The sequence below is a fragment of the Trichoderma virens genome, assembly GCF_000170995.1.
Source record: "Trichoderma virens Gv29-8 chromosome Unknown TRIVIscaffold_42, whole genome shotgun sequence".
In the NCBI taxonomy this organism is placed as follows: domain Eukaryota; kingdom Fungi; phylum Ascomycota; class Sordariomycetes; order Hypocreales; family Hypocreaceae; genus Trichoderma; species Trichoderma virens.
The window spans coordinates 1-20,081 of NW_014013707.1; the positions used below are offsets into that span (position 1 = coordinate 1).

At 43.1% G+C, this 20,081-nt stretch overlaps 5 protein-coding genes across 5 annotated transcripts; 3 read left to right on the plus strand and 2 right to left on the minus strand.

The window, feature by feature from the left end:
• Positions 1-2,405: 2,405 nt before the first annotated feature.
• TRIVIDRAFT_71006 (uncharacterized protein) lies at positions 2,406-4,886 on the minus strand (the record flags this gene model as incomplete). The annotated part of the gene is made up of 1 exon (XM_014100750.1): positions 2,406-4,886. One exon carries the CDS (start codon positions 4,884-4,886, stop codon positions 2,406-2,408), a length of 2,481 nt encoding a protein of 826 aa, XP_013956225.1.
• A 1,872-nt stretch (positions 4,887-6,758) lies between these two features.
• Positions 6,759-9,395, minus strand: TRIVIDRAFT_201507 (uncharacterized protein; the record flags this gene model as incomplete). The annotated part of the gene is made up of 5 exons (XM_014100751.1): positions 6,759-7,412; positions 7,470-7,876; positions 7,945-8,160; positions 8,239-8,805; positions 8,903-9,395. The coding sequence occupies 5 exons, from the start codon at positions 9,393-9,395 to the stop codon at positions 6,759-6,761; spliced, it is 2,337 nt and encodes a 778-aa protein (XP_013956226.1).
• Positions 9,396-10,404: 1,009 nt separating this feature from the next.
• Positions 10,405-11,478, plus strand: TRIVIDRAFT_91371 (uncharacterized protein; the record flags this gene model as incomplete). Its single annotated transcript, XM_014100752.1, has 2 exons — positions 10,405-10,876; positions 10,974-11,478. The coding sequence occupies 2 exons, from the start codon at positions 10,444-10,446 to the stop codon at positions 11,279-11,281; spliced, it is 741 nt and encodes a 246-aa protein (XP_013956227.1).
• A 592-nt stretch (positions 11,479-12,070) lies between these two features.
• TRIVIDRAFT_71003 (uncharacterized protein) lies at positions 12,071-13,393 on the plus strand (the record flags this gene model as incomplete). Its single annotated transcript, XM_014100753.1, has 2 exons — positions 12,071-13,031; positions 13,119-13,393. The coding sequence occupies 2 exons, from the start codon at positions 12,071-12,073 to the stop codon at positions 13,391-13,393; spliced, it is 1,236 nt and encodes a 411-aa protein (XP_013956228.1).
• A 1,259-nt stretch (positions 13,394-14,652) lies between these two features.
• Positions 14,653-15,640, plus strand: TRIVIDRAFT_71002 (uncharacterized protein; the record flags this gene model as incomplete). Its single annotated transcript, XM_014100754.1, has 3 exons — positions 14,653-15,067; positions 15,177-15,410; positions 15,594-15,640. The coding sequence occupies 3 exons, from the start codon at positions 14,653-14,655 to the stop codon at positions 15,638-15,640; spliced, it is 696 nt and encodes a 231-aa protein (XP_013956229.1).
• Positions 15,641-20,081: the final 4,441 nt, after the last annotated feature.

The following is a 20,081-nucleotide window of genomic DNA, read 5'->3' on the forward strand; positions in this document are numbered from 1 at the left end:
TTAATATTATTTAAAAAAAAAATTAAATTTTTTTAATAATTTTTATATAAATTAAAAAAAAATTATTTTATTTTTATTTAATTAAAATATTAATATATTATTTATTATAAATTTATTATTAAAATATTATTTTTTTTTAAAAATAAAAATAAAAATAATTATTTTATTTTTTTTTAAAATAAAAAAAATAGTTTTTTTTTATTATTTATTAAAAGTTATTTATTTAATAGTAATAAAAGAGTTTTTTAATTAAATTTTTTAAAAATTAATAAAGATTATTATTATTTTAAGATCTTTAATAAAGGTAGTAAATGTAAATATAAAGGATGTTTTATTTAATAATTAGTTAAACGAGGTAAGGTTTTTAATAAAGGGGTATTTAAAAGGTAGGGTACCTGTAGGTATAGGAGGGAAGCTTAAAGTACCTAATAGGCATTAGATACTTAAACTACTTACTAAAACCCAAAGGATATAAAGAATTCTAAATACTTATAAAAAACACTAGCCTATACAGGCCCCTAGAATAATACGCCTTTTATAAAATAATAAAACTTTCCTTTATAAAGAAGATATATAGCGAACGCAGGATCTGACGCTAAGCAGCTCCTACCAACCTTATACCCAGAAAAGGATTTTGTATATACTATATAGTGGTCGTTAATAATAAACAAACAAACAAACAAACAAACAAACAAACACTCTGGTTTTGGGCAGATCTTAAGGATCTGTTTTTTCCTTTGCCGGTGTATAATGCTAAGGAAGAACTGGATATGATTTAGGAATATGATATTAAGATTGTAATATGGGAAGAACATTTTCGACGCGAAAATATCTGTGTTATTATAATTCCTAAGAGGTAAATGCTGGAAATCTTATATGCGTGCGTAAGATGTTACCAACGAAACGTCAACAAAGACTCAATCGTATGCCGACGCGGCTAGCATTACCTAAGTAACAGCGGTGCCTGTTTTAACTGCAGCGGCTCAATTGTTTACATATACGGTTTCGATATGCCGGGCAGGTGTTCTGACATCTGCGAGAATAACAGTAGACGAGCAAGCACGAATAAAAGCAGAACGAATTTACGCTGATTATCTGCATATTGTGGCCAGTTACATGTAGATAGCAGCAGTTGTTATAAACGATGATCAGAAGGAGTAAGAAATACAAGACATTTTCATTAATGCTATAGTAAATGGCTAGAACTATAACCCGCTTGCTATTTACCTAGTACCCTTTTCTTCATCAAGCGTCTTCTCTTGCTACTAAACAATGTAATTTATCGCTCTCGGAGGGATTGGTTTATCCTGATGAAGTTTAGCCAGTCCATAAGTACATGTATTAGCCACATGTCTGTAATAAGTACCTGTCCAAGCAGCTTGATATGCTGATGGTTTTGGGGGTTTGCTACTATCTGAAGAAGCAGACTTGCGCTTAAAATTGGCGTGAACCGATGCAAGTGGCTCGATACCAGACTCTGAGGCGGCGGTGGTCATGTTCCCTCGATCCAGGCGGGCAGTGCCTGGCTTGCACAAATCATCATCTACGTCTATAAAAGAGCCGTCACATATAGCGCTGGCCATTGCTTCTTCTATGCGGCTGTCTGTCTCAAGTTCACATACGAAGCTTGTACCACTATTCGCCGTTCCCTCGTTGCTGTTGGTATTGCAACCGTGGTTTATTCGCTGCTTGTTTCTGAAAGGCGGTGGCGAGATGGGAGGAAACAGAGATAGAAGAGGCGGGCGTGTTTCCTCTCCAGTTGGGTTTATGGAATCGCGTCTTACGTATGTTGCCGAGGGCAGCTGCATAGCTGCTGGTGATGTCAATCTCTGCATTCGTACCACAGGCAAAGGTGTTAGCTGGCTGGACAGTGGGATCGGAGATGGCGGCTCCATTGGTCAATTCGAATTTGCAAGTAAGAGGAGTTTGGGGAAGATGCATAGAAGAATTCCATTTTGCGATAATTATATCCAAAAGGTAAACTAAATCACATGGCTGTTTCGTACTAGCTAAGGGCAAAGTGCCCGTCCTGCAACACAGTCCAGGCGGCGGCCTGTGTTCCTATTCCTGGCTCGGAGACGGTTATGTGGAAATAGAACATCTGCCTCCATAGGTGTGACGAAGTTATCAATAGAAAAGGACAAGAAAGAACGAAACGGAAGACATTGTCTTCCGATACAAACGGGCAAATGGGGCAGGCCACCAAGTCGTTGGCCGTTGATGGAGAGTGGCCAGGTGTCTCTCCAACGTTGACAAATAAACACGTACTTTAGAAGATACTATTAGAGATGAATTAGAACAGATGTTTTCCTACCCTTTTACGGTATAAACAAGTCCAGCGCTGGTTAATCAACGCTGGCCAGTAGAAAGATTCCTAACAAAATTGCAAGTATCCCCGCGAAGGCTCAAAGAACCAACCACGCAACCGCCCATGGAATGGGAGGCGCTTTACCAGAAATGTCCTTGTAATAGTGGACATTGATCTTGTAATCACCCTCCGGCACATTGGTGCAGTAGATCTGCTGGACGTTATTGATCTTGTCGGCATAGCCCTCGCGCTTCACTGCCGAGTCGACGCTGGACTTTTGGACCCAACCCCGACGATTGCCGAACCAGACGTTCCCCGTGGCTTCCTGGGTGAGGGAAACGTACGTGAGGCATTGCAGCTTCGCATTACCTTCGTCAGCCCAGACCAGCGTGACCTTGATGGTTGCAAGATTTACATCGGCAATGAGACTCCCCGAGGTGCCCACCGGTTTGGGAACAGTGAATCTCTTGTCCTCGAAGCCCTTGAGACCAAAGTTGCCCACGAAATATGTAGGTTCGGGTCGTTTCGGATCGCTCAGATGACTAAGCGAGCACAGCAGGTTGACACGTCCAAAACCTCCTCGACGGTTCTTGCCCGTCTCGATCTGAGGATCCGGGTCCGCAGGGTCGGGCATCGGAACGGCACCATTGATGAGCAGTGCCTTGAGCAACACGCCGTTGTGACCAGCGTTCCTGTAAGCCGGGTCCCGAGCCCGCAGAGCCTGGCTGAGCACAGCCGCGCAGCCGGCGACAAGGGGCGTTGCCATGCTGGTGCCCGTCATGAAGCAGTACATCTTGTCATTCGGGTGTGTGGGCTCTGAGCAGTCACGGGATGCTGCCGAGAGGATTTCCTTGCCCGGGGCCACAACGTCGGGCTTCTGCCGGACCTCCTTCGTGCCGGCGCAGCTGAAGTCGCAGACAATGGTCGGATCACCGGGGACAGCCTTGTCCACCGGCTGATTGGCGGCATTGGACGTCACGTCTGCGTATGCCTGCGTCCACACCGACGTGGGCGACTCGCAGGCGCCGACAGTCAGGACATTCTTGGCTGCGCCCTCGGTCCCGACGATGCCGACATATTTGGTGGCGTCCCCGTCGTTGCCGGCCGCAAAACACACGAGCGTGTTCTCCGTTCGTAAGAACGAGTCGAAGACGGTTTCAGTAGGCCCGTAGCCCGGCTTAGGCCCAGTCTTGTTGTCGTGATCGTAGCCCCAGGACTCACTGAAGATGGGCCTTGGCAAACCCGAAGCCATATGACTCAGCGATCTGTCGTATATGTCCTTGATTGTACCCCCGAAGAAGCGCCCCATCAACTTCCCAGCAGGCGGATGAGGGAAAACGGTAGAAAACAGCAGCCGTGATCCAGGTGCTGACCCCCGGATGTACCCGGCGTTGCCGGGAGCCGCGAGTGATGACTGTTGTGCCGAGCCGAGTGCAGATCCGCAAACATGTGTGCCATGTCCGTGGAGGTCTTTGATACAGCTTGCGGTGACTGGTGCGCTCGCAGGGCCTGGCTTGTGTGCTTTATGCAAGCAGAAGAACTTGTATCCGTCAGGCCGGCTGGTGAAGGCTGTATGTAAGTCTGAAAGATCGTCCAAGATGGCCACGGAGGAGCCCCGATCAAACCCCGAATCAGAGATGGAGATGGTCTCACCGGCGCCATCGTACGGCAATGGCGCAGCAGAATAGCCAGCTTCGGCCAGGACGGGGCCAGCCACCATAAGGACATCAGTCGCAAAGTTGTTGTTGAGACCGTATTCCGGCCTCTCCCGGATGACATAGACCTCAGGAGCTTTAGCAATCTGGTCCAGCTTGTCGGCCGTTGTCTCCGCTGTGGCCGTCAAAGTGAAGACCTCAACAGAACCGGCCTCCAGCAGGCCGGTAGATGCAAGTTTGTCAACAGTCCTCTGAATATCTGACTCAGAAAGGCCTTCGTGAAAGTGGATTTCGATTGCCACCTTGTCTTTTGCCCCGGCAGGCGCTATTGTCGATGTCAAGGGCTCCGCTGATGCCTCTTCGTCCGCCACCGCTTCCACCGGAACAGCCGCAGCACCAGCAGGTGTAGGAGCGGCTTCTCCAGGAGTAACGGATGGTTTAGGAGCTGCCCCCGATGCATCCGAAGGTCTTGACGCGCCAGTATGTGCTAGGAGGTCACCGTCCACCTTCACGCTGGGAGGATACACGTCGATGTAGCGAACTCCCCGGATGTTCTGGATATCGCTGATGCTGCTGGTCAGGCTTCTCTTGTACAGGTAAACGCCGTCGTCAATGTAAGTCAATACAGCAGCACCGGTAGCTTTGATTTCGTTGTGCGTGTCCTGCGATGCATTGGACAACGTGACGAGAATGTATTCGTCGGCCTCCTGCCCACCCGCGTCCTTTGATTCTGCCGGGCCCTCTTCCTCCGCGGCGGCTGCCCCAGTATCACGTTCTGGGACTCGAAGCCCGGATTCGGCGGATATAGCAGACCGTGATGCCCTGAGCGTTGGTGTTCCTTTGGGAGGTAGCAGACTGTCACCCCGAAGGGTTAAGCTGTTGCCGTGGATTTGGACTTCGACGGGTTGGGGTGACGTCGTCATGGTATGGTGCTAGGGATGATGATGGATTGGGCTGTATTCTTTCAGATGGAACGCAGATAGTGGACCACGAGCAAGTACGAATAAGAGCGGTTGAAGGTAGATTGTTTTTCAAAATAGTGTTAACTTTGTAGTTTCAGGATATCTTCCACCATAATGCAGAGTTGTGGTGTCAAAAGAGGCGAAGCAGAGGACAAACGTATCCGAGCACCAAGCCGATAGCTGCATTAGATAGCTTATCTCGCGTACCACATTTGGCAAAGGCTACTCTATCGATCACTCACCTGCACCTACCCCAATCTTGATCTCCGACACTGCCCATGCCTCAATCCCTCTCTGCCTCTCTGGCAGGAGCTTTGCGACCACATTACCCCTCTCTTACAAATGCAAAGCTACGAAGGAGATTCACGACCTGGGGCAAGCCGACCCAAGCCACGCGCTTGGATGTAAAGGGCATAACTGGAGTCTTGCCATCAAGCTGAACGCACTCAAGCTCAATCAGACCATAGGTCCGACTCGTTTTCGGGTCTCACAATGTGAATGTGGCGAGCTGAAAGCATGCACATGAAGCCATATCACGGTCTAATGTATCAGCACTCAAAGTGTACGTGGCAAAGGAGTAACAATTGATTGGTGGCTCTACTTGGGGCTGATCTTTAGACGCCTGTCATTGATAGATGGAGGAATCTAGACCCAAAGACACATGCAATAGAGTTCCGACATACTCGGATTGCAGCATTAGTGGGAATGTTGCTGAAATGGTTTGAAGCTGAATCACGGAACTACCACTGATTCTAGATCACGCCGCATGAGCGATCCTGGGCAAGCTGTAGATTACCCCCATTCTCCTCAGAAGCTTGGGCGGCAAGCAGCCACATGGTACAATCAAATTCACCGCTAGCCTTTGTACACTTTGTATAGCGTACTGACGCAAGCCCTTGTCGCCCTTGTTGCCCTTACCTCATTCATATGCTATTCTCCCAATGCGGCGATATGGCTGAGCTGAAAGGGACCATGAATGGCGAGAATGGCAAAAACAAGCGAGTCGAGACACATGGACTTTGCCATTTTGAAATACCCCAGCATGAGCGTTAGACTTGGGGTCTTGGAGGTCAGCTGTGGCTGGCTGAAGCCCCCCATTTCCCCGCAGACCCCCTCGATTCCACAGTTGGCATAGCGCGGCCGGCACCAAACCTTGGCAACCTCAATGCAACTATCACTGCCGTGTGGTTTGAATCGATAGTCCCATTAGACCCTCTCCGCAGTACCTGAGCCAAAGGTCTCACTATGCAAAGCCATATGAAAGGCACAGCACCAGCCGTCCATGTCTTCAGCTCGCCACCAGCTACTCCAAGTTTTGAACTAAGGAGTATCCCGCAGCGGTTGGGCCGCACCCCTTGCCCACTCCACTTTTAGAATGACCCGGGGGGGTTCAGCTCTTGTATCGACTGCATTTCTGTCTCTTGCATCATTCTAGTGATGCATGGGGCAGGCCCGTCCGCGCGAGGGGATATTGGGACGTGTGGTCACACTAATCACAAATCCCCCTCTGCTCCATGCTTGGCGTGGCGTCGAGCTGCGCACCGCATGCACTTCTACCTGTGAGAATGCATACAGCTTCAAGTGAGAAGAATTGCCGAAGGAGGATGACGGGGCAGTCAAGACAAAAACGCTCAATCACGATGCTTGACTCAGATTTGCTAGAGTAAGCCAAGGCAATTCCTTCTGCGACATTCGCCGTGCAGTTGCGTAATAATAGCTAAAATTGCAAAAGAACGCGGGGAAATCCAAACTGAAGCTAAGGGAAAAGAAAAGAAAGGATTGGATATGAGACAATTGGCTATCTGAACATCTAGTCTTGCCCGCCCAACGTCATTACTGAATCGCAACCTTGGTGAACCGGGTGACTGGGTAGAAAGTATCATAGTGCGCACCCGACACTGCAATATCGACAGGCTGACCTGGCATCGCCGCTTGCCGCTGCAAGGGAAGGAATTCCAGGACACGAGTAGACGTGCTGAAAGCGGCATCGGCGACGAGGGGTCCTGCAGAGGTGAAAATAATGGGTTGCGCGACATTGCTCTGCCCGGAATAGACAGACACGCCCAACTCCTCTGCGAGCATGTCCGCGTTGGCCAGGGTGACCTGGAAAGGCTTGTCGATCTCGACTTGGGTCGTGGGCGGTTGCCCAGTTGGTGGCGGTGGTGGGTTGGTGATGGTGAAGGCAGTCTTGCGCAGCTGGGCGAGGGGAACGGTACTCGCTGTGAGATAGGAATCGAGCGCCTCAGCGAGTGGGAGTAAGGCGGCTGTAGCGGCCGTGTTGCCATAACTATCAGTCCCCAAGATCGTCAAGTCGACGAGGAGGTTGTTGCGCACAAAGATGAGGCTACGCTTTGTGTGGATCATGTAATTGCCGTATTGCTTCTGTGGATCGTTGGGGACAATGACCTTTCCAAGATTGCTCTCGAATCCGGCAAGCTCGTTGATCAGACCGTCGAAGGCGTTGGAGAAACTCTCAAAGGTAGAGATCTGTTATAGTCATTGGTACAAGGAGTTCTGGTTCTGGTTATTATTAGGAGAACTTACTTTGACTCTGGTATTGACATTAGGGACGCCACCCAAGGGCACAACGTAGGTTGCAACAGATACTCCACGAGCTACCACGAGACGGAAATAGTCCGTGTCTCCTTTGTAGGGCGTATTGGACTTGAGACGAGGATAAATGCGGGAGGGCCTGAGGGCACCGGCGCTGATCATGTTAAGATTCTTCGCGGTGCTTGCGCTATTCTTCGTGCCCGGGGCATTGAGAATTTTGCTGATTTCAAGGCTGAGTGACTCTACCAACGGCACCGGCGGCGGCTTCGTCCCCCCAGCTTGAAAGCTCCATGGCCACGGCTCATTCACACCTCTAAGATTGTAAAGGCCTGCCTTCCGATTTAAGCTATTGCCAATCGCATCTGCGTTTTTGACGAGAGCAGTACTAGTCGAATCAACTGTTGGTAGGTGGCATTCGTTAGCCAGGTCACAATTCTGATTAGAAATTGTTGAAGTAGGTACATACAGAAGAATTCGGCGTGCCGACTGAGCTCGTCGGTATCCTTGAAGTGCCTTTTGAGGAACTCGGGCCTTTTGATGTCTGCAGTGTCTGGACGTGGTTGAGCTTCGTCCTTTTCCTTGGTGCTGAATGCTGCTTGGACAACAGAAGCTCCCGCGGTTACATCTGTCTCAATTTCTAGCCACGCATTTGTTGCCAGCCAACCATCTTGTTCGTCTGGACCTATGACACGTTGCTTTCTGTCAGTTGACTGGAATTGCGGTGTCATTGTGCCTTTAAGCACACCTTCTTTGGACTTACCAAGTGCGCCTTTGAAGAACGGGGTGGCCAACCCTTGAGTGACTGCTGCGTCGCTATCCCATCCCATCGGCACCATTGAATAGCTTGCCTTATCCGCAATTGCCCCGCAAGGCGTCAACCCGACCCACTTGATCCTGGGGGCTTCCCCTGCGGCATACGTAGGAAGGAGGATCTGAAATGCCGCTTCAAGCATACAAGTCAAATCAAAGGAGTTCAAAGTCAATTTCAAACTGTCGTAGAACTGATTGACATCGAGACTGCCTCCGAGAAGACTGATCCCGTAGCTGGATCTCCCCTCTGCTGCATCGTACAAGACTTTCATTGCAGAAAGTTTGCCAATGACGAGCTTCGCCCACCATGAGATTCTGTTGGCATTGATCTCGGCTGCTTTACCGGCAATATCGGTCGGATTGGGCATAAACACTCGGAGTAAGTTGACTGGCCATTTGCCCTGCAGGTTCGGTAGTGTAGCCCGGGGGTCCAAGGCTTCTGTCGGCCCACCAACTGCTATTCCTGCCAGTTTATAGATCTCAAGACGTGATTTGTCTTTGACGGTGAGGGTCTGTTCTATTGAGAAACGGAAATAAATCAGACAACTAGTCTCATATCCCTCATTGATGAAAATGTTGGAGACAAATACGTGGAAGGGGGAGTAAGAGCTTACTGGGTTCGGTCAGCGTCTCAATGCGCCATTCGACATCGCCAGAGAAGCCCCATGGTATACTTGGAGCGTCATCTCCCGATCCCAGTGGATCGATAACCTCGAGATTGGTCTTGAAGCCAGCCTTGAGTAGTTGTGCTTGGCGAGGTGCTGGATCTACAAGCTTTGTTTCCTCCCATACTCCTTTCAAGACATCAACCTTGGCCGAGTTAGCATCTTGAATGCTGCCAATGATCACACACTTGCTCTGTGTGAAGGCAGGCCAATTTTCCGGGTAGTTCGCTTCCCCTTCGATGCCCAGGACTGCTGCCTCTTTCAGCTTCAGTCCAATTGGCCTGAGGCTTCCATGGGTCCCGTCCAGCTTGTCAGCAGGGTTTGAAGCATTCCATACTTCGGTATTGACTTTGATCTGCAGAGCCACGCTCTCGTTGCGATTCGCGATCGGTATCAGAGGTGTCGCAGTAATGGAACGGAGTTCAGATGGCAGCGCCGCCATATTGGTAGACGAGAAGAGGTTTCGAGAGTGATAGCGGTTCGAATTGGCTAAGTATGAGCCACTGGTGATGGGTAATTGATGGTCAGGTCCGACTATGTCTTTCGCAAAATAGTACTTTCCAAAACAGTGATGAGATATTCTTCCCACGGGCGGTTGTGATTTGACCAACACGTCTGGAGACATAGACTCAGAATGGAGGTCGGTACTGCATCACTGGGCACAGCTGAACAGCGAATACACACAACTCTCTCGGCCTGATGAGCTTGGTATCGTGAATGGTCGGTAGTCTGTCACTTGCCAAGCTTCACCCCCAAGTTCAGGGTCATTGTGCCGTGCGAGAGTAACAGTGGATTAGCGTGAGCTCCACATCGGGAAGGCCGGCTGTATCCCACCGTAGCTGAAATGCATGCATTCCCGCATCAAACTATTGCTTTGTCTCGGACTTGCATGCAAATTTAGCCTAGTAACCCCAAACGAGTTGATCATGGCTGTCTGCGCACCAAGATGCAATTCTTTGATCATATTCTTGTTAACTACACGGTCTGGTGTGCACACTACGGCACGTCAGAGGAATAATGAGGCGGCAGGGAGTCTGGCTGGCTACCAAGAGCGGTGTTTCACAGAGTGTGCCTATGCAGGATCTAGGCCTCTATCCGAAAAGCACAACTGTCCTATGGACGATGAGTGGCTGTCACATATGCGCATATGCGTCTTCAACGCTGGTTGTGTCCAAGTACGGAGTAAATTGAGAGACCCATCATTCCACGAAGTCTCACGCCCACGCACTCCATGGCAATTGGCCGAGAATCACTCGTTGTGGAATGCGACTTCCCAGGACGAAACAAACGTTCCCGCTCGGGTTGTTGAGGGCAAGAAGCAAGGAGCATACAACTGGGCAACTCATAGGCCATGGATATAAAAGAAGGCTGAACTCCCTTCATGTCACCTTCTAAAAATCACCAATCAACCACATCGTCTCTACCCTTCTTCTCTTCACAACCAACCACCTCTCTATTACCAAGGCTCACTTGCCAGCCCTACCGTCAGCATGCCTAACACCATCAGCATCACCATCAAGAACAGGTCTACGGCTAACCAGGCCTTCTTGCTCTTCCAAGCCCTTCCGAATCCGTCCAATATTCCCGCTGACGAAGTCTTTACCAACGTCTACCAGCGATCCCCGACCCTTGGTGGCAACGCTAGCGACCAGGTCACATTCCAAATCACCAACGAGTACTATGGTATCTATGGTACCAACACAGCGAGCGCCGACCAGAAGGTCAAAATCTCCACTTCAGGCTCTGCCAAGGCTACGCTTCAGTCGACTCCCTCAAGCGGTGCTGTGAACGGTTCCACCTTCCACCTTAGCACTATAGGCGGAGATGGCATATCCCCAACGTTCAAAGCCACGGAACAGACAACTACTGCTCAAGGAGCCTTCACCATCCAGTCGGACGGAACCTTCGATGTTCAGAACAAGGGTAAGCACAAGACGCTGTTCCTTTCATCATTGTCCCTTCTCTTGTAGAGGAGGAGATTGATGCACCAAGATCAGCAACTGATCCAGCATTGTAACAGGTAACATCTATCTGGGAGTTGGCGCCACAGACCCAAAGACTAAAACGGTGATTCCAATCCAAACATACAAGGCGCAGCCAAACGTCACTACCGTGCTTTATCCTGTGGTCAAATACTATGTCGCCTTTGGTCATTATGAGCCAGGTACGGTTGTGAAGAAGACCGAGATGGGCAAGGTCCTCATCCTGGACTTCACCGGGATCTCGCTCAACGACGTAACTTTCACGTTGAACGATCACAATGAATACATTATTGACCCTGCCCTAGCGGAATCCAACTTGGTATGGAGCACAGAGTCGTTTGCCTAGTTGAGCAATAGCCCGAGTTGCAGAGCATATGGGAGGAGGATATTTATGCCAATCATGTTCCCCACTCACGGCATCCTTGTGAGAGCAGTATTAGACTACCCAAAGCCCAAGTACCTCCGTCGGTTTCTTCGCAACGCAATTGTCCTCAGACCACACACCACAAATACAAACTTCCTTGCCTTGAACGCAGAAAAATGAGATCCAATTGAATGCCCCAAGTGACACCTCTCCGCGCACCTCGATGAAGTGAGAAAAGGAATATCGCCACGCTTTTTGATTGCTCGAGATTGAGCCTACCGTCTCCATTTTTCTCCCCGACGTATACTTCCCTTCTCCGTCTGCATACTCATAATAAACATGTGTGAGAATGGCGGAGAGTATTAAACTATCTCCGGTCGTGTCTGTCCAAAGGTTGGAAAGAGGCACCAGCTAGGCTGGACAAGAGAGGTGGGCTGCAGCGGCCGGTGCCCTGCACAGGCCACGTGCCCCACCACGAAACAGCCGCCAGCCATGGAGGCTGGGGTCCAAGTTCCCCACGCTACGAGGCGTCTTTGGTGGTGGCGTACCTAGCCCTGGGCATTTGCAAACTAGCGCAATTGCTACGCACACACCCCCAGCAAACCGAGACAATGAGCGCGCAAACGAATGGCTGTGCTTTAGTGGAGCCCACCTTCGAGCCGAGCACCATTAATGTCTTGTGTGGGAGTGGCCGAGTGTATTGAAGCTACCTCAGGTGGTGTGCAAAGTTCTCCCCCTGGAGGGAAAAGGCAGCGGCTAGGCTGTGCCATAATGAGCGAAGTTGGTCCTTTCAAGACGGACGTTGTGCACGTCGGAAGATTTGGACGCTCCTCTCTTCCCGTAGACGGCGTCCTTCTTCCCGCTGACCGAGGTAGAGGGGACGTTATCGGGTGCTCAGTCCTTATCGTTGCCCGCAGGCAAAGGCCCAGGCAAAAAGCCAAATGCGGCAAACGAGGTGGTCCGTGCTTTTTTGTGCCATGTCGAGCCAACGATGAGGAACCTTTCGGAGCATACTTCGTAGTTCCTCCAGGCACAGTTTTTTTGTTATCCATTCACCTCGTGCACCCGCATGCAATGGAGCCCGAAAATCCGTATTCCGGGAAACTTGTGCCGTCAAGTTGTCCCCCGTGCTTACCGGCTCTCAGAGACATCGTCACAAACGATGTAGCAATACTGCAAGTTTCTCAACCACCGGTCTACGCAGAGGGGCTGAACCAGCTCGCGTACCTCGATGTTCACAACCGCTCCTCGCAGAAACAGGGATTCGTCGTTTACCCCTCGACTCCGAAAATCGAGACCCCATCTGTTGCTGAAATGAACATGCGCATCCGGGTCTTCCAAGCTTCCAAATTACTCAAAGGTGATAATGGCACCATCCGTTTCGCGCTGCCCTATGCTCCACCGCTGAATTGGGGTAACTTTAACCCCAAGGTACAACCTGGCATCATCGTCATCGCCGGCAGCAGGTCAGCGAACGAAGATTTGACCCTCGGGCATACCGGCGGAATTCGGCCTATACCATCTGGCAGTGACTGGAAATTAGTATCTACGGGGCCCAGGAACGGACAACAAGCGAAGAACGTCTGTGTCCTGAGCGCTCCGGCTGGTAGCGAACCTTTTATCCTCACAGATACGGACATGGAGGCGAGGGGCTTCGCTACTATGGCAGAAAACCTAAACCCAGGAGTGTTCCAAATTTTGACCGATGAGCTACTCGGCACAAACAAGGATTGTATGTTCTACCCAAACTCTATATCGCGGTATTATTGTATCAGCACATCGGACGGCTAATGATATCGATGCACTTGAAACACAACAGCCATCGTGTACGCAGGTATCGGCGCCGTCAATCCGAATTTTCCCAACGATGTCGTACCTATCGTCACTTGGGACGTTATATCCACTACCAAATACACGGTAACGGCGGACATGAGATCCTGGCAAGTTGGTGCATTGTCCAACAGCGCACCTGCGACTGCACTCGACTTGTCGGCCTTGCCACCTTCGTTCCCAGTCACCTTTGCACCTGCACCAGAAGAACACGCTACTAGTGTCTTCTTCGAGGCTAGCAACCTCTTTAGTAACGAAGCCTAAGTGAGTAAATAGCACCCAAAGAACTATGCTCAGTCCACTGATCTGAGTAGCACAACCAACCTAGTGCAGTGGAATCGTCTTGTTTGGCGACCGCCGCTCTCGTGGATGGATTAATACACCATGATTTGAACGCCAATTGAAGATGAGCAAGATAGGTGTTGCAGCGGTTCATGTAGCGTAGGGAGAGGCCCTGGGCCAAGTAGTAGACATGAACATTGACGTGGTGGTCACTTATGGCACAGTCCAATATACTTTAGCTAGTTTACATACTCGACAAGAGCCGGAGTAATAGACATGTCAATGGGTAATTGCATCATCTATCGCTTAACTGCCTGTCTTCAATCAGTTCAGTTAGGTGGCGCCGGTATCCCCCTTTTCTTGATCGCATCGCCTTTAGAGGCCACTGAAACCTTGCGTGGGCAATACTGAAGAAGAAGGCGACAGATCGGGTCAAACTGAGTGCGAAATGATGCCACCCCGCGTCAAGAGTTGGTGGTCGGCTGGAGGACCCTTGTAAAATGTCAGCCTCTCTTCTTTTAGTGGGCTTCATGCAGAATATGGGCCATTCTGTGGCTTTTGGTCACGGGACTATTCAGCTTTGAAGCTCGTACAGGAGGCTGTGTGAAATGGAGCCTGAGAAGCTTTCTGCCCTACACGGTATCAGCATTAGTAGCATCCACGCATGTACTAGTGTCTCATTACGTCCAAGTTATTGGAAGAAGACACGATAGATCGCAGTGCTAAGATTCAGCTCGCTGCTTCGAATGGTTAAGAAGTCTCAAGCGAGGTGATAAAATGTTTTATAGCGAGCTGAACTCATGCAATGAGGTGGCGGTGCTTGTGGGGAGGCGCGGGCACTAGACGATCTAGACCCGGCCATGCAGGGACGAGGCCGCGGCTAGGATCCAGCCGAGCCTAAATTGCTCCGTGGCTATGGTTTGGTTTACACCTGGGTGTGTGAACCCAAGATTGCTTAGGGTCTCCTCTCTCGCGCTACCAGATCTGTGCGGCACACCGTGATGCATGGTGTGTGGTAGATCCAAAATAGGAAGAGAGGAGGGCTCCACACTGGGACAGTTACATGACAACAACATCAACATGCGATTCTTGTATCTTTTTAGTGACTGCTTGAGTATTATGTCCTTAAAATCACTTCTTTTGAAATAGCATCATCATCCCGTCTCAGTTCAGCGTCCGTCTCACAAGTTCCCTTTTCTACTGCTCTAGCCCTATTCTCTCTGCTTGCACACCTATAAGCCATGACTTTGCGCTCCATTGCAATTCGGAACAAAACTGGTGTCAGCCAGGCATTCAGCATCATTCAGGCTGCCTCACCGCCCGTTAATGATCCTCAAAACAGCACCTGTACCACCATCCTTGAATCATCACCAACAGTTTCTGGTGACGGAAATGGTCGTGTTCAGTTTGATCTGACTAGCGAGTATTATGCCTTTTGCGGCACCGGAGGCGAAGACGACAGCGGAAGACTGTGCATCACCGTGTCCAAGGCTCTGTCCGCCAAGCTAGAGTCAAATGGATCAAAGGGGTCAAAATTTGAACTTTCCATGGCCGATAGCTCTGGATCAGCAACATTGACTTTGATTGACGAGTCGGTCAGTGCTCATGGAGCTTTCAGCATCCTTACAGATGCAAGCTTCAGCAATCAATATCCTAGTAAGGCTAGACACCATTTTCTCTCCTATGTCCTTGCTTGCCTATGTAATGAAGATCGAAGAGATAGCTAAGGCGACCCACGGCTAACGTTCAATACCTGCAATCCTAGGCAACCTTTTATACATGGGCGTGGCCGTCAAAGTGCCCCATTCTAGCACAGTTGTGCCTATCTTCGCCACAAAGGCAAGCCCGAACATTCAGACGATGTTTTATCCTGCTCCAAAGTACTACATTCTTCCCGGCAAGTTCCAGCCTGGCACTGTTATCTCTCCAAAAGAATTCAGCAACGTCCTTACTATAGATTTTGCGGCCGTGCAGGGCAACAAGGCGGAGTTTCTTTTCAGTAGGTCTTTCACACAACCTGGCCAGCTCCTCTGGATCCAGCCTCCTGTTGTGGAGATGGCTTAGTCTGGACCTTGACGGCGGATGACCTACACTGGTGGGGACGACTTTAGTGTAGCCAGTGATGCTTTATTCACGTATAACAAGCTTGAACTATACAAATCGCCCGTAATGGTATACCTAGCTCGGGATAAATACGATATTACGATAAAGAGGGAGGGAAACTTGTAAGTAAGGGGTGATTAAGAGGTGGGCTTACTGTATTAGCGAAGTACCCTAACCCTAACCCTATGTGATTGACCTTTATATACAAAGTTTTTATAAATAATAAATATTTAGCTAAATAGGTTTAAATATCTAATATTTATATACTAATTAACTATTACTTATATATTAATAAACTATAATATAATTTATTAATAATATAATATTTTAATTTTAACTATTATACTATTATAACTTAACTTTAAGTATATTAAAAATATACCCTAAAATAAAAAAAAACTACCTTAATTAATTAATATTAAATTACTTTTAGTATTATAAACTATATAAACGGATTATAATTTAAATAATAATCCTTTTTTTTTTAAATTATAATTATAATTATAAATTATTAAAAATAACTAAATATATAAATTTACTTTATATTATTTATTTATATAATTATTATAACCTAAACAGAAGTACATACCCTCTAGGTAAAATACAGAAGGAACGACTAATTAAAATTAAGGATTCTAAAGCTTACTCCAGTATATATAACTTAAAAAGTAAACCTTAACACTAAAGTTATAGGCTTACCCAGTATAAAGGGATATTATAATATAAGCTTAAAAGAACGATTAAATATATAAGTTCATTTTATTATAATTATTTAAATAATTTAAATAGTTAGTTATTAATAAAGTATTAAAATTAAATATAAATTATACTTTTTATTTTACTTTTATATATTTATAATTATAACCGTTTAAAAGCTACTCTTTATTCTCTTTATTAATATAAATTTATAACTTAGGTTTATTACCTTAAGAACCTTTACCTTATATTAGGAATAGGGATTAAAACGTTATATATTAACGACTTTTATTTAAAAAAATACTAACTATCTTTTAAATAAAAGAAACTATTATACTTAGATCATTTAGCGCTAACACCTTAATTAATAGCCTTAATGGATTTTAAATAGATAATAAAGGAAATATTATTATAAAAGACGTAGGAAATATTAGTAAAATATTACAGAAGTAAGTTATAGCTTTCCTAAAGGTATTTATTATTAAAGTTAACGAAGCTAATAAAAAACTAAAAGAAAAAAATATTAATATCTTTATTAAGCGCTAACTACCGCCTATATATAACGGAAATATTAAAAAATTTAAGGGATATTTAATTTAACTTAAAGCTTATTTTAAAGATTTTAAGAATACTTTTAATACCCCTAAAAAAAAGGTTTACTTTACTGCCTTATACTTTAAAAAACAAGCCCTATAGTAGTTTAGATTTATTTTAAATAACTACTTAAGAGCCAAAGCTAAAGCAGTTAATAAAAAGACTTAAAAGATCTTTAGTAATTATAAGAAATATATAAAAGAACTTAAGAAAGCTTTTAGAAATATTGGAGAAATTTATATAGCTGAAAATTACTTTATTAGTATATATTAAAAAGGAAAATACTTAAACTATATAATGAGCTTTAGAGATATTTTTATAAAAGTTAAATAGGGAGAATTAGCCTTTATTAAATAATTCTATGATGGACTTAAACCTGAACTTAAAAAAAAAGTATACAACCTTAACCAGTTTAAGTATAACTTTACGTTATTTATAAATAAATATATTAAAGCTAATAACCTACTTTATAAATTAAAAATAAATATCTTTAAAAAAGTATATAAAAAAAACAAATATTAAATAAACTAAGGTAAAAAGTAATAAAACTATATTACTAAAGATAATAATAGTAAACTAAAAAAAATAGACTTTAACACTATATAAAAGAAAAAAAACTTTAAATACTATAACTGCAGTAAGCTAAGTTATATAGCTAAAAACTATAGAGCCTTAAAGAAAAATAAAAGAAAAGATAAAATCCCTAAACTTAAAAAAAAAGTTTATTTTATAGAAAAAAAAAGCTAAGTAATAGCACTTTTATAATAAATAGATAGCTTTACCTATAAAAACTCCAACCCTAAATTAGAAAATACTATCTTAAATATAGAAATACCTAAAGAAACTAATATTTAGAAGGATAATTATAGAGGGGACCTATAAAACTATAGAATACCCCTAGCTTTTTAATATATTATAAATATTATTAACCTTAAATATAAATTACTAAAAGTTAAAAAAATTAATAAATTTTAAATATAATTGGATGTATACACTAGAAGCTAAATATAATTAAAACTATACCTTAAAGGAAAAGACTTTAAAAAAAACTTCTTTAAACAACTTAAAGAATAGCACCTATATAATAATAAATATAGAATTATCTACGTTTATAACACTAACGAAATTTTTAAAATATATAGAGTATATTAATACACTTAAGGAAACTACCCTTAAGTTAACCTTAATTATTAACTTTATAAAAAAGTATATTAAATTAACTGTATAAATAATTAATATATATAATACTTTAAGCAGAAAGCAAAATATAATAGCTACCCCTAGAAAATTTATAACTACCCAGTTAACAAAATATACTAATCTTACTAACACCAGAAATAAGAAGTTATCTATAAAAATTAAAACTTAAGGATTACTATCCTTAAACCTTACCCCACTTCGCTAAAAGAATATATAAACAGTAGAACCTTAGATTTATATTTTAGCCATTACTGTAAACTTTATAAAATAGGAAAAATACTTAAATAGTATAACTAAAGAGAAAAAATAATAAACTACTATATTAATTAATACAGCAGCTACTTTAAAATAACTTATATTTAGTACAGGGATAAAAAACTAAATAAATAGCATAAAGATTAATAAAATAACAGAAAGATTATTAAATAAGACCTTATATAAGTCTTAATATATTAAGGATTTAACTTTAAGACTTATAAAAGAGCAATAGATAAACAATTAATACTACTTTATAAACTTTAAAAAACCTTTAATAAGGAATATAATATAGTAAACTGTAGAATTTATATATAATAAATAAAATTTTACTATAGCTTTAAAAATTTAAACTGGAAAAACTGTAAAAATAAAAAATATAAATAATATATATACAGTAAGATTAAAGACTAGTATTTAAAAAATAAGAACTATCTCTTATAAAAAAGTACTAAAAGACTTAATAATACTTTATAACCTTTAATAAAAAATATAATTATAATAGTAATAAAAAAAAATAAAATACTAAAATAAAAAAAATTATTATTAAGGTATTACTAAATAAAAAAACGCTTATAATAATAATAAATACTGGAGCGGATAGTAATTATATTTTTGTAAAAACTGTAATTTACCTACAGTTACTATAAAAATATAAAAAGAAAAAGTATAAGTTATATTATACTAAAGGACAACCCTTTAATTATAATAATAAATAGATTAAAAGATAGACTAATTACCTATACTTTAAAATTATAAACCGCAAAACTCCAATTATATATAATATTATAAATACGCTAAAGTATAATATTATCTTAAAAATACTATAGTTAAGTAAATATAAACCCAATATATAATAAAGCATAGGCTAAATTCGTTAGCGCAATAATAAAAGAACTTTAATACAGAAAGAGGACAGAGGAAGCCAGAAACCTTAACTCTTTAAGCCTAAAAATACAGTGCTTTAATATTAAAATAAATAAATAAAAAATATAAAGGTAAAATCCCATAAACAAATTACCTAAATATAACGAGAACTTATAATAATCAATAAATACCTTAAGACAATTAAAAATATACTAAAAAAAATCATTAACCTATTAGGAAAGATCCCTAAATAATATTAAAAGTATAAAAGCCTATTTTAGAAAACATTAAAGAATAAAAACAGAAAAACTAAACTACTACTATACACTGAATGGGATTATAAGATTAAATTAAAAAAAAGGACTACCCTAAAGCATTTCCCTTTATATAACTTTAATTAACTTAAGCTTAAAACCCTTAAGGAATAAATTAAAGAATAAAAAAAGAAAAAATATATTAGGATCTCTAAATCACCCGTAAAATACCCTATTCTATTTATTTTAAAAAAAAACAATAAACTCTAATTAATTATTAACTACAGACAGCTAAACAGTATTATTATTAAAAATAAAACACTACTACCCCTAATTACAGAAATAAAAAATAAACTATAAAAAAGCAAATAGTTTACTTTATTAAACCTTACTGGAGCCTATAATCTTATTAAAATAAAGAAAGGATATAAATAGAAAACAGCCTTTAGTATACTAGGAGAATTTTATAAATTTCAGATTATATCCTAAAGACTTACTAACGCCCTAGTATCTTTCTAAAAAAAAATCAACTATATACTTAAACCCTATTTAAAAAAATTCACTATCGCCTACATAAACAATATTTTTATCTACTTTAAAACCTTAGAAAAATATAAACAGTACATTTACTAAGTCCTACAGACGCTATAAGAAAATAACTTACTTATTAACCTAGAAAAGTATAAATTCTATTTATAAGA